This window comes from Somniosus microcephalus, chromosome 25 (genome assembly GCF_052327205.1).
Source record: "Somniosus microcephalus isolate GS21.2 chromosome 25, FLI_Smic_1.0, whole genome shotgun sequence".
Taxonomy (NCBI): domain Eukaryota; kingdom Metazoa; phylum Chordata; class Chondrichthyes; order Squaliformes; family Somniosidae; genus Somniosus; species Somniosus microcephalus.
Genome location: NC_141011.1, coordinates 52,245,957 through 52,258,933, shown reverse-complemented (window position 1 = coordinate 52,258,933; position 12,977 = coordinate 52,245,957). Strand labels below are relative to the sequence as shown.

The 12,977-nt window shown below is 49.8% G+C and overlaps 1 protein-coding gene across 11 annotated transcripts in view; it reads left to right on the top strand.

Moving 5' to 3' along the window:
* The window catches only part of casz1 (castor zinc finger 1), a 400,652-nt gene that overhangs the window by 333,062 nt on the left and 54,613 nt on the right, over positions 1-12,977 (top strand). For 10 of the 11 annotated variants that reach the window (XM_085967449.1, XM_085967451.1, XM_085967446.1 and 7 more), the window contains 4 exons: positions 3,322-3,494; positions 4,973-5,814; positions 9,593-9,719; positions 12,227-12,290. In XM_085967449.1, the coding sequence (XP_085823575.1) occupies positions 3,322-3,494; positions 4,973-5,814; positions 9,593-9,719; positions 12,227-12,290 (1,206 nt within the window). The remainder of the gene's footprint in view (positions 1-3,321; positions 3,495-4,972; positions 5,815-9,592; positions 9,720-12,226; positions 12,291-12,977) is intronic. The other variant, XM_085967448.1, reaches the window with a different exon arrangement.

Sequence of the window (12,977 nt, the reverse complement as noted above, 5' to 3'; positions counted from 1 at the left end):
AACGGGCGTGTTCTATAACGGGCGGTTCTATAACGGGCGTGTTCTATAACGGGCGGTTCTATAACGGGCGGTTCTATAACGGGCGGTTCTATAACAGGCCTGTTCTATAACGGGCGGTTCGATAACGGGCGGGTTCGATAACGGGCGGGTTCGATAACGGGATGTTCTATAACGGGCGGGTTCTATAACGGGTGGTTCTATAACGAGCGTGTTCTATAACGGGGGTGTTCTGTAACGGGCGGTTTCTATAACGGGATGTTCTGTAACGGGCGGTTCTATAATGGGCATGTTCTATAACGGGCGGTTCTATAACGAGCGTGTTCTATAACGGGCGTGTTCTATAACGGGCATGTTCTATAACGGGGGTGTTCTATAACGGGCGGTTCTGTAACGTGCGGTTTCTATAACGGGCGGTTCTATAACGGGCGTGTTCTGTAACGGGCATGTTCGATAACGGGCGGGTTCGATAACGGGCGGGTTCGATAACGGGATGTTCTGTAACGGGCGTGTTCTGTAATGGGCGTGTTCTGTAACGGGCGGTTCTATAACGGGCGTGTTCTATAACGGGCGTGTTCTGTAACGGGCGTGTTCGATAACGGGCGGGTTCGATAACGGGATGTTCTGTAACGGGCGTGTTCTGTAACGGGCGGTTCTATAACGGGCGTGTTCGATAACGGGATGTTCTATAACGGGCGGGTTCTATAACGGGCGGGTTCGATAACGGGCGGTTCTATAACGGGCCTTTTCTATAACGGGCGGGTTAGATAACGGGCGGGTTCGATAACGGGATGTTCTGTAACGGGCGTGTTCTGTAACGGGCGGTTCTATAACGGGCGTGTTCGATAACGGGATGTTCTATAACGGGCGGGTTCTATAACGGGCGGGTTCGATAACGGGCGGTTCTATAACGGGCGGGTTCGATAACGGGCGGTTCTATAACGGGCGGGTTAGATAACGGGCGGGTTCGATAACGGGCGTGGTCTATAACGGGCGGACGCTCCACTCCACCAGATTCCCGCCCAGACAGTGAAGGTGAAAATGACCCTCAGTTTCAGAAGAATATAATTTCTGAAGATGTTGTAGCCTAGAAATGACTGCATGTGATATTAGCTTAACGTGTTTGTGCTAATATCGCACAGTAACACCTGGGCTTTTGTGATGGAAGAGCTTCTGAATGTTGCTTTAAAAACTAAAATAAAAATTGAATAAACCAAGCTCGTTATCACTGGCCCTATCCCGTGTTTAGGATTGAATGAAAGGTGCTCCTAAGTGCCCACCCCCCCAGCTCCACCTTGCCTGTGTTGTGGCCTGTTTTTCCTTTGCTACAATCTTCAGATTTTTACAAGAGCACGAGATTCAATGAAAAAAGGGACATAAAATGTCTAGAACCAGGGGTCACAGTCTCAGAATAAAGGGTCGGCATTTAGGACTGCGATGAGGAGAAATTTGGATTCTCTACCCCAGAGGGCTGTGGATGCTGAATCGTTGAGTTGTAGAGTCATAACGGCACAAAAGGAGGCCATTTGGCCCATTGAGTCCATGCCGGCTCTCTGTAGAGCAATCCAGTCAGTCCCATTCCCCCGCTCTATCTCCGTAGTCCTGCAAGTTTATTTCCCTCGAATTCCTATCTAGTCTCCCCTTGAAAACATTGAGTGTCTCCACTTCCACCACTTCCGTCGGCAGCGAGTTCCAGGTCCTCACCACTCGCTGCGTCAAAAAAGTTGAGTATATTCAAGGCAGGGATCGATAGATTTTTTTGGACTTTAGGGGGAACCAAGGGATATGGGGATCGGGCGGGAAGATGGAGTCGAGATAGAAGATCAGCCATGATCTCAGTGAATGGCAGAGCAGGCTCGAGGGGCCGAATGGCCGACTCCTGCTCCTATTTCTTATGTTCTTAAAATGGACGCAGCTTAGAGATAATTGTCAGGAGGCCACAGACTTCAGTGAGCAGCAGGTACCGAGAGAGGCAAGGAGACAGCAGCCAGACCTCAGTGCCGCACCAGCACCCCCGCCATCCTGTCCAGCCAGTGCAGGGGTTAATCCTTTGGTTGATTTTAAATATAAAATTTCATAGTTCAAAAATAAGGCAGAGGCGTCAACTGTGACAGCATCGCATAAGAAAAGGTTCTCTCCGCGAGCGCAGAATGATGCCGGTTTGACTTGTGCCTTTAAAAATTAAATCCTTTGATGAGTCTTTCATCTTTTTTTTTTAGAAACTGAAGGTAACTCTCTTTTCCCTAAAATAACACTACTTTGGGTTATTTTGCATCAAATGCTCATCTCAACGCATGAAGGTGAAGCTCCTTCTTCAAAGAAAATCCAGATCAAACCTTAAAGGGCCAAAGGCAGGCCTGAACTTCTCACTTATCCTTAATACTTTTGGCACGGGAACATTTAGATGGTAAAATGTTACACTAGTAGTGAAAAGTTCAGGTGAGATATGTCAGGAAAATACTTGCCCCCCCCCCCACCCCCCTCCTCTTCCTCATTGACCTGCTGACCTATGGTGACATCACCCAAAGCCATGTGATTGTGGCCATGGTCATTGTCCACATGTCCGCTGACAATACCCAACTCTACCTCCCCACCACCTCTCCCCACTGCCATTGTGCTGTCAGACATCTCGTCTGACTGACAGCCTTGGCTGAGCTGCAACTTCCTCCAGTTAAACATTTGGAAGACCAAGGTCATTATCTTTGGCCTCCACTACAAGCTCCGATCCCTCCGTACGGACTCTGTTCCCCTCTCTGAACACTGTCCAGGGCTGAACCAGACTTTCCACCTTATATACTCCCTTTCATAAAGCCCGCCAACTTCCACCTCCATGACATCACACACCTCAGCCCACCTGCCGCTGAAACCCTCACTCCTGCCTTTTGTCACCTCCAGTCTCGACAACTCCAATTCTGTCCTGGACAACCTCCTACCCTCCATTCTCTGCAAATTGCAGCTCATTCAGAACACTGCTGAGCGTGCTAACCTATTCCAAGTCCCACTCGCACATTACCCCTGTCCCCACTGACCCACGCCTCACGTTGCAAATTCTCTTCCTGGTGCTTAAGTTTCTCCAGGGCCTCGCCCCTCCCTATCCCCCTCCAGCCACCTCCCACCCCCCCTCCCAAACTCTCCATTCCTCCGGCTACTTGTGCACAACCCCCCCATCTCCACCCCACCATTGGCAGCCATGCATTTAGTTGCCCGGGTCCCGGTGTCTGGAATTCCCTTCCTGAACCTCTTTGCCTCTCCACCTCTTTTTATTCCTTTAGGATCCTCCTTAAAACTCTCTCAAAAGGCTCTTCTGCTTCTCTCCCCATCCAGGTGGGCTGTACTAAGGTTTACACCAGTACTTCCGATGTGATGACTCATGAAAACTTCCACAAAAAGAACGCACAGCTAATCAACGACGGCTTTCAGCGTTTCCGTGCAACCGAGGATTGTGGGACCCTTGGGTGTCAATTCTACGGACAGAAAACCACACACTTCCACTGCAGGTAACTGCTTTACATCGAGGTCCGTTTCACCTCTGCCTGTAAAATTAGAACAAACGTCTTTATCAGTGTGCGTTCAGTGCGTGCACAAGATCTTTATCCTACCCCTGGATAAAAGTGATTATTGGGGAATGACATGAATCAGTCATTCATGAAAGAAATCAAAAGGGATCAAGGGATATGGGGAGAAAGCAGGGATTTGGATGATCAGCCATGATCTCATTGAACAGTGGAGCAGGCTCGAGGGGCCGAATGGCCGACTCCTGCTCCTATCTTCTATGTTTCGATGAAAGACTTATGAAATAATACTGAGCGGCCTGCGGGTGGCGCTGTCCAGGGAGAGTATAAATACTCGGGCACGGGCCCAGCTTGCTCAGGACATTCTTAACAGGAACTAGTGAAGGACACAACTAGACCTCCATGTTGTAAAACAGTTGATTAAAGCTTTGTTTAACGCCGAGACCAAGTGCCGAGTAGTTTTCTTAAATCAGGGAATGCTTTTTCGCCCTCGGCAAGCTTGTAGATTAGGGCAGCAGCCAGTATAAACGCATGCCTAGACCAGTTGGGCTGAATGGCCTGTTTCTGTGCCGTGGATTCTATGTAAGTGAGCACCTTGGAACGTTCCACTACGTTAAATGCGGAGTGCTGGGTAAATTACCTTGGTTCAAAAAGATGCTGGAAATCTGAAATAAAAAGAAAATGCTGGAGATACTCAGCAGGTCAGGCAGCATCTGTGAAGAGAGAAACCGAGTTAACGTTTCAGGTCGATGACCTTTCGTCAGAACAGGTCTTGACCTGAAATGTTAACTCTGTTTCTCTCTTTACAGATGCTGCCCAAATTACCTTGGCTGTTGGGTCCTGAAAGGACCCAGCAGCAGAGGTCCCTGGCTTCGACCTCGCTCGAAGACAGAAGACGGCGCTCAACCGCATCCGCACAGGGTGCGGACGACGCGCCCACCTGCTCCACAAGTGGAAGATGAGGGACGACCCGAAGTGCGACGGTGGCCATGAGTCCCAGACCATGGAACACATCACATCAACCTGCCCACTGAGATCTGTGATGGGAGGCAACCTCATTCCTCCACTCGGCTCCCGAGACCATCGAATGGAGAGCCAAACTAGACATCCCGTTAGAAGCTTTTCCCGCCGTACAAAGCAACAACTATGTTAAAGGCACCATAGAAATGCAAGTTGTTGTTTAAGGTAAAGGTTGGAGGTTGGGTAACACGTCCATGGGCAGAAGCTTTCTCATGAAGCATGCTCAGCTGGTGCAGTGGGTTATCTGGTTTTCTGGCCCCTCCACAAATTGAATTGGGTGGGGGGCGGAATTCCCATGATGCACCTGGTCTTTTAGCCGTGCTCGGCGATGAGTAAATTAAGGAGGGCGGGGGGTGGGGGGGGGGGGGGGGGGCGGTGGCGAAAGAAAAGTTGGAACGTGGAAAACCAGAGCACCCGTGCAATAATCTCTTCATTTTTCCCAGGCGCCCCGGTTGCACTTTCACCTTCAAAAACAAGTGTGACATCGAGAAGCACAAGAGCTACCACATCAAGGACGACGCGTACGCCAAGGATGGCTTCAAGAAGTTCTACAAGTACGAGGAGTGCAAGTACGAGGGCTGCGTCTACAGCAAGGCCACCAACCACTTCCACTGCATCCGCGTAGGCTGCGGCTTCACCTTCACTTCCACCAGTCAGATGACCTCACACAAGCGCAAGCACGAGCGCCGCCATATCCGTAACGCGGGGGGCCTCGGTCTGGCTTCGCAGCTGCTCGGCCGGAAGGACAATGAGCAAGATGACTCCAGCAACGATGATCTCATTGATTACTCGGCGATAAGCAGCAAGAACTCGAGCCTGAGCGCCTCTCCGACAAGCCAGCAGTCTTCAGTGCCGATGCTTCTCCCAACTCCCACGACTGAGATCTTCTCCACCCAGGCTATTAAGCCGACAAGTAGTGTCATCCCGGTAACCAAGATGTCAACGCTACTTTCTCAAACACTTCCGAGCTCCATACCCGTTGCGTTGGCTCTCTCCAATGCTGGGCTCTCCGGCACGGGCCCCTTCTTCCCCATAATTCCCAACAGGGTCTCCATGGCCCTTCCCGTGACAGCGGCCAGCCTAATATCCACCATCTCCTCGAATGTTTCCGCCTTGTCGGCAGAATCTCCTTCGCAAGTTGTCTCCGGGTCCAGCAACTCGACGGCTCTGTCTGCTGCCGCAACCTCCATCATGGAGAAGATCACAGCCAGCAAGGGGCTCATCTCACCCATGATGGCTCGCCTCGCTGCCGCTGCTCTCAAGCCATCCAATCCCGCAGAGTTAGGTAAGCCCGCCACACAATGACAATATTTAGCACTTATCAGAATAAAGGATAACCGTGCCGAGGAACCGATCATTTTCCACTTTACACTGACAGTTCTCAGTACTCGTTAGTCATTCCAACCAGGTGAGAGTGGTCTCCCTCTTCCCTCCCAAGAACAGTAACCCCAATATGTTACCTGGGCTGGAGCGCTTCAGCTATGAAGAAAAACTGGACAGGCTGGGGTTGTTTTCCTTAGAGCAGAGAAGGCTGAGGGGGGACCTGATTGAGGTGTACAAAATTATGAGGGGCATAGATAGGGTAGATAGAAAGGAACTTTTCCCCTTAGTAGAGGGGTCAATAACCAGGGGGCACAGTTTCAAGGTAAGGGGCAGGAGGTTTAGAGTGGAATTTGAGGAAAAACTTTTTCACCCAGAGGGTGGTTGGAATCTGGAACTCACTGCCTGAAAGGGTGGTAGAGGCAGGAACCCTCACAACATTCAAGAAGCATTTAGATGAGCACTTGAAACGCCATAGCATACAAGGCTACGGACCAAGTGCTGGAAAATGGGATTAGAATAGACAGGGCTTGATGGCCGGCGCGGACACGATGGGCCGAAGGGCCTCTTTCTGTGCTGTATAACTCTATGACTCTACAACTCTATCTAATATATTTCAGGTCAGTCTTGTGCTACGGACCCACCTCCTCTAGAAACTGAGCTCATTTGGCTTAATGCTCAAGAGAAGGAGCAACGGAAGAGACCTTGGATTGTTTTCTTGGGGCTAAATTTGAACTTGAGTCTCCAAAAATATTCTTTAAAACCATTTCTGAATCACTGGGCCTCAGCCCTCCCTCCATTAATGCCCAGGCCGTTAACTGTCTGTGTATTGTTGAAGGGAGCTTCGATGTCCTTGTATTCCCTTATTATAATGTTCACGAAGGGGAAGATTGTTTCCTGGTTTTGTCTCTTCCCCTATAAAAGTTCAAATATTTGGTCAAGTTAATTTGAGTTTCTCTGTCTTTAGATTTTGATTCCAATTCTGAGGGTTTTTTTTGTTAGCTGGGTTACTGTTTATAGAGTGAGTCTGGATGTTATTGTAATGTGATAACACTCCAAAACTTAATTAACAGTTCAGCCCCCTGAGGGTGGAATAAATATAGGTGTGAATGGAGGGCCGTAGAACTTCCGCCGTCTTTGGTATATATATTTTTTTTAAACGAAAAACCCCTCAGAGATTTTCAGGGACAGTTTTTATAATAATACCGCCCCAGAAGCTGGTCATCTGAAACGAATTCCTGCAGCCTCCTCCGATCTGCAAAGGTTTGACAATTCAGTAAAGTGCACTGCTTCGGTTAAAGGGGGCAGTGATCGGAGGCTGCGGCTTTCAAGCTGAAGGCTGCTATTTATTTGACCCAGATGACCTCGTCAGAGTACGCTCGGGTTAATGACCGTCCATTTTCTCTTGAGCAAAAAGTAACCCTAGAGATGAGGCTGCTTTTTATTTTTTTGTCGGCCGTTTTCTAGGTGCATTCCTCTCAAAACAGAAGCATTTTGAAACTGCTGTAAAATAGCGGATTGCGGGGTGATTTTAACCTAATGCGCTGTGCGGGAAACCCAGGGGGACGCCCTCTTTTACACCCCGCCCAATATTGTTCTCGGGCTGTAAAAACCGGCATTGCACCCGATCTTGTGCAGATTGGGTTAAAGTTGTCCCACCCCGCACCGGCGGTCTGAGCTTTACTGAGCGGCCTTGAGTTATGGTGGTACGGCACAACGCCGTTGCCAGGGTGTATTGCAGGGTGGCCATGGTGTATCCCTGCAGGGTAACACACCCCTCCCGTCCACCCCTCAAGTGCATCGTTTTACATAGCAACAAGACCAACAAGCCAGGGTCTAACCACCGCCCCTTGACATTCACCGGCATTACCATCGCCGAATCCCCCACCATCAACATCCTGGAGGTCACTATTGACCAGAAACTTAACTGGACCAGACACATAAATACTGTGGCAACAAAAGCAGGTCGGAGGCTGGGTGTCTCACCTCCTGACTCCCCAAAGCCTTTCCACCATTTACAAGGCACAAGTCAGGAGTGTGATGGAATACTCTCCACTTGCCTGGGTGAGTGCAGCTCCAACAACACTCAGGAAGCTCGACACCATCCAGGACAAAGCAGCCCGCTTGATTGGCACCCCATCCACCACCTTAAACATTCACTCCCTCCACCACCGGCGCACCGTGGCTGCAGTGTGTACCATCTACAAGATGCACTGCAGCAACTCGCCAAGGCTTCTTCGGCAGCACCTCCCAAACCCGCGACTTCTACCACCTAGAAGGACAAGGGCAGCAGGCGCCTGGGAACACCACCACCTCCAAGTTCCTCTCCAAGTCACACACCATCCTGACTTGGAAATATATCGGCCGATCCTTCATCGTCACTGGGTCAAAATCCTGGAACTCCCTCCCTAACAGCACTGTGGGAGCACCTTCACCACACGGACTGCAGCGGTTCAAGGCAGCGGCTCACCACCACCTTCTTGAGGGCAATTAGGGATGGGCAATAAATGCTGACCTTGCCAGCGACACCCACATCCCATAAACGAATATAAAAAAGTCCCTACATACATTGCAGTGACACAGAGCATCATTTTATTTCTTTTATCTTTGTGTTTTGTTCACAATCTCTCAAATTTACAATCAGTTCCCTGTTCCTGGGCTACTAAATAAAGGAAGGGAATGATTTTATTAGGCGGATGATGTTTAAATATCCAAATAAAAAGGGACAGCGTTGACACAGGCCCTGAGATTACATTGTAAGCTACTGGTTAACGAAAACTCAATATCTTTCTCTGAAAATTCCTTCCCCCCACACCACCCCTTGCTATTTTAGCAGAGGTGTGGCTAACACAGGGGCAAGAGGAATCCCAATTGAAAGCGTGAAACATTTAGCGTGTTTAGCATCCCATGGTGTCATTTCAGGGCCTTGGAGAACAACGGGCCAAAGAATCGCCAGAGTCAGAAAGTTTGAAACTTCCTTGTGGGGATTTTCTTTTTTTTTACAACTTTTTTGTCAAAAAGCAAAACGACGCCAACCGGGGGTAAAAGGTCACTGAACACGTGACTTTTTTTTTTCAACTTAACCAGCCCCATCTTGAGAAATAGCACAGTTTTTTTTAAAAAGAAAAAAAAAATCTTTTTTCTGCCCGAGGGCAAATTAATATTTCAGTCACTTGGGCATTTCAGAAAGAAGCGGAGTGTTGGCAATTCTGTCAGCAGATTTATTCCTCTCGTACGCGGCGTATCTAAATACCTTTCTTTATAAATTTGATTGGGGGGGTCACACTGTTTGAACTGATCTGATTGGCTGTCAAGTTTGATCTGGCTTAAATGGCAGATGTTCCTGTTGGGCATGCTCTGTGAGAGGCTGCAGCGTTTCCATAGAAACGGAGGCATCTTGAAAGGAGACGAAGGTTGTCTACCACTCTGAATCTGCCAGAGTTCCTCAGCATTAACATGATATTTAATGAATGGTTAAGAGGCAGGACCGCAAATTAGTTATGACAACCACAGCAGGGAAAAAAAAAAATGAAGTCTTTTCGCCTCGTTCTCTTTCTCCCTCAACCAAACATTTCAAAGTCCCGAAAGTCCCGGTGGCTTGACATAATTTGGACAATAATTATCACTCCACTTGTTCCGTCGCGGAACAAAAAAAGTCAGAACCGATCTCGTCACGGGGAGGATAAAAGTGTTGACCAGCAAACGGGCCTTGTCGTTATGCGCGCTCTTTCTCTCTGTTGCAGGAAGCGAGCAGCAAGCGCAGTCAAACCAGTTCAGTCTGGTTCAGCTGAAGCAGGAGCCGGGTGACAAGACGCAATCCCAAGACTCCATGCAGGACCAGAGTCTTGACCTCAGCTTGAAGGATCACGGGTAGGTCACTGGTGGGAGTGCGCAGCGGGCCGGGGCAAGCTTTGAAATCAGTGAGTCGCTTCAATCTGAAGCAGAGTGGGTACATCAAAGCCAGTGTCATCCGAGGGCACAAACTATGTAGTGTGTGCTGACATGTCCAGAAAACCCAAGCTGTGTACCATGTTCATACATACATATATATATATATGTGTGAAACCAGGCAAGGAGCATATTCAATCCCAGATCAAAGACCGTTATCACCACCGCTCCCCCGTTCATCCCAACTTCCACAGAACCTTTCCATCTCTCTTTAATTCAGGCCCCAGCCTTTTCCAACCTGTTGAAATGCAGCTCATTCCGCCCATGAAATCAGCAGTACTCTCTGTAACTACAGCTCATCCTTGCCTCTGTTACCTCTGGACGTGACTATTCCAACGCACTCCTGGCTGTCCTCCCACATTCTACACTACGCAAACTTGAGGTAATCCAAAATTCGGCTGCCCGTGTCCTAACTTGCACCAAGTCCCATTCGCCCATCACCCCTGTGCTCGCTGACCTACATTGGCTCCCGGTTAAGCAGCGCCTCGATTTCAAAATTCTCATCCTTGTTTGCAAATCCCTCCATGGCCTCGCCCCTCCCTATCTCTGTAATCTCCTTCAGCCCCACAACCCTCCCTGAGATATCGGCGCTCCTCTAATTCTGCCCTCTTGAGCATCCCTGATTATAATCGCTCAACCTTTGGTGGCCGTGCCTTCAGCTGCCTGGGCCCTAAGCTCTGGAATTCCCTCCCTAAACCTCTCCGCCTCTCTCTCCTCCATTAACAGGCTCCTTAGAACCTCTCTCTTTGACCAGGCTTTTGGTCACCTGTCCTAATGTCTCCTTCTTTGGCTCGGTGTCAAACTTTTGTTTGATAATCGCTCCTGTGAAGCAACCTGGGACATTTTACTACGTTAAAGGCGCCGTATAAATACAAGTTGTTGTTGTGACTTTATTACCCATGATGGAAAAGATCTGATCAGTGTGGAGTAATACGATGCCCTTTCTCCGCTTGAGTGAGTTTAAGTACAACACAACAGGGCTGATTCTGCCCTCATTCAGGCCAGTGGAGAGTATTCCATCACACTCCTGACTTGTGCCTTGACTGGGGAACACTCACTGATCAGGTACAGCAAAGAGGCAAAGGGGAGGAGGAGTAGCCCCACCCTGTTGGGTCTTTTTCCCCCACTGTGCTGTCCCAGGATTTCCTAAATGGATGTTCCTGGGCCTGCTTCAGCAGTGGGTTTCAGTTCCAGTGTTGACATGAGGCACCTGGTAATGGGGGGGAGAATCGGCCCTAATGTAGTTTGAGAAATTGGAAAAGACCATTAGGCCCAACAAGTTTATTCCTTTTCCGTAGAGATCAGGTAATTATGATCTTAAAGGGCCGACAATGTGTTGGGCGTTTTTTAGTTCACGCTGAAAATTCTGTTAAGGGTTCTGCGTGTCACCTGCAATCCGTGTGGTCCCTACTCTGTGCGTGTGTTTCTTTTACAACATGGCCTTCCCAGACAACAGTACTGCTTAAACATGGCAGCTCCTCTGAGTCAGAAGGTTGTGGGTTTAGGTCCCACCCCAGAGATTTGAGCACAGAAATCTAGGCCGACACTCCAGTGCAGTGCTGAGGGAGTGCTGCACTGTCGGAGGGTCAGTACTGAAGGAGTGCTGCATTGTCGGAGGATCAGTACCGAGGGAGTGCTGCACTGTCGGAGGGTCAGTACTGAAGGAGTGCTGCACTGTCGGAGGGTCAGTACTGAAGGAGTGCTGCACTGTCGGAGGATCAGTACCGAGGGAGTGCTGCACTGTCGGAGGGTCAGTACTGAAGGAGTGCTGCACTGTCGGAGGGTCAGTACTGAGGGAGCGCTGCACTGTCGGAGGATCACTACCGAGGGAGCGCTGCACTGTCGGAGGGTCAGTACTGAAGGAGTGCTGCACTGTCGGAGGTGCCGTCTTTCGGATGAGACGTTAAGCCGAGGCCCTGTCTGCTCTCTCGGGTGGATGTAAATGATCCCATTGCACTATTTCGAAGAAGAGCAGGGGGAGTTATCCCCGGTGTCCTGGGGCCAATATTTATCCCTCAATCAACATCACGAAAACTGATTATCCGGTCATTATCACATTGCTGTTTGTGGGAGCTTGCTGTGTGCAAATTGGCCGCCGCTTTTCCCACATTACAACAGTGACTACACTTCAAAAAAGTACTTCATTGGCTGTAAAGCGCTTCGAGACGTCCGGTGGTTGTGAAAGGCGCTATAGAAATGCAAGTCTTTCTTTCTAACTTCCCGGAAATGTTACAAGACTCCTCTGTTCTTTAGACTGACAGCTGTCGGATGAACTGAACAATTTAGGACACGTCAGGCGGGCTGTGCCGAGAATGTAGCCGGCATCTCGAACTTTAAACTGTACCGAGCATACCCTCCTCATTCCATCAGCTGGTCGCAATAACCATGAGGAAACTGGCCTAAAAACAATGTTTGTCTTTTCCCCGCAGTAGCGAGTCGAATGGGCACGTGGAGTCGGGAAACACATCCCTGTTGTCCACGTTTCTCAATAAGGTAAGAGTCAGCCATCGAGCCTTTCAGCCAGAGGCAGACGGGCAGGACGGAGGCAGGAAGTTAATCCTGTTTGTTTTCAGTTAGTTCCACAGCAGCCTCCGAGTCTGTGGTGTCAAAAGCATTCACATTTTAAAGCAATCGATCACGCACAGCGCACTTCAGCCCGTCACCCACAGATTCATTAATGTAATTAAATGGAGTGGAATGTGCCGCGGGATTGTGCAGCGGAGTGGGTTACAGTGGCACGTTTAGCAGCTGCATGACGCTCGTAAAGAGCTTCACTTCAGTTGGTCGTCGTGGTTCGTTGAGGAAGCTTTCTTTGATTTTTTTTGGGGGGGGTGTTCTGCCTTGTGGCGTGCCGCTCCAGACTTGTGACAAGCCGCAGCCACTGGAAATGGGACCCCATGTCAGGCAGGTCCGCGCTCCGCACCCTCCGCACCAGGTTAGCTGCCTCAGCCCCGTCGACCTCCAAGATGCAGCTCGACACAGTGTCGGGGGAGGGACGCGGGACCCCCCCACCAATGTACTTACTATATACACACACAAGTCGCCCAAGTGTCAGCTGTGGCTCAGTGGGCAGCACCCTCGACCTCCTGACTCAGCAGGCCGTGGGTTCAAGTCCCACTCCAGAGACTCGAGCACAAACATCTAGGCTGACACCCGAGTGGAGAGCTGCATCTGTCGGAG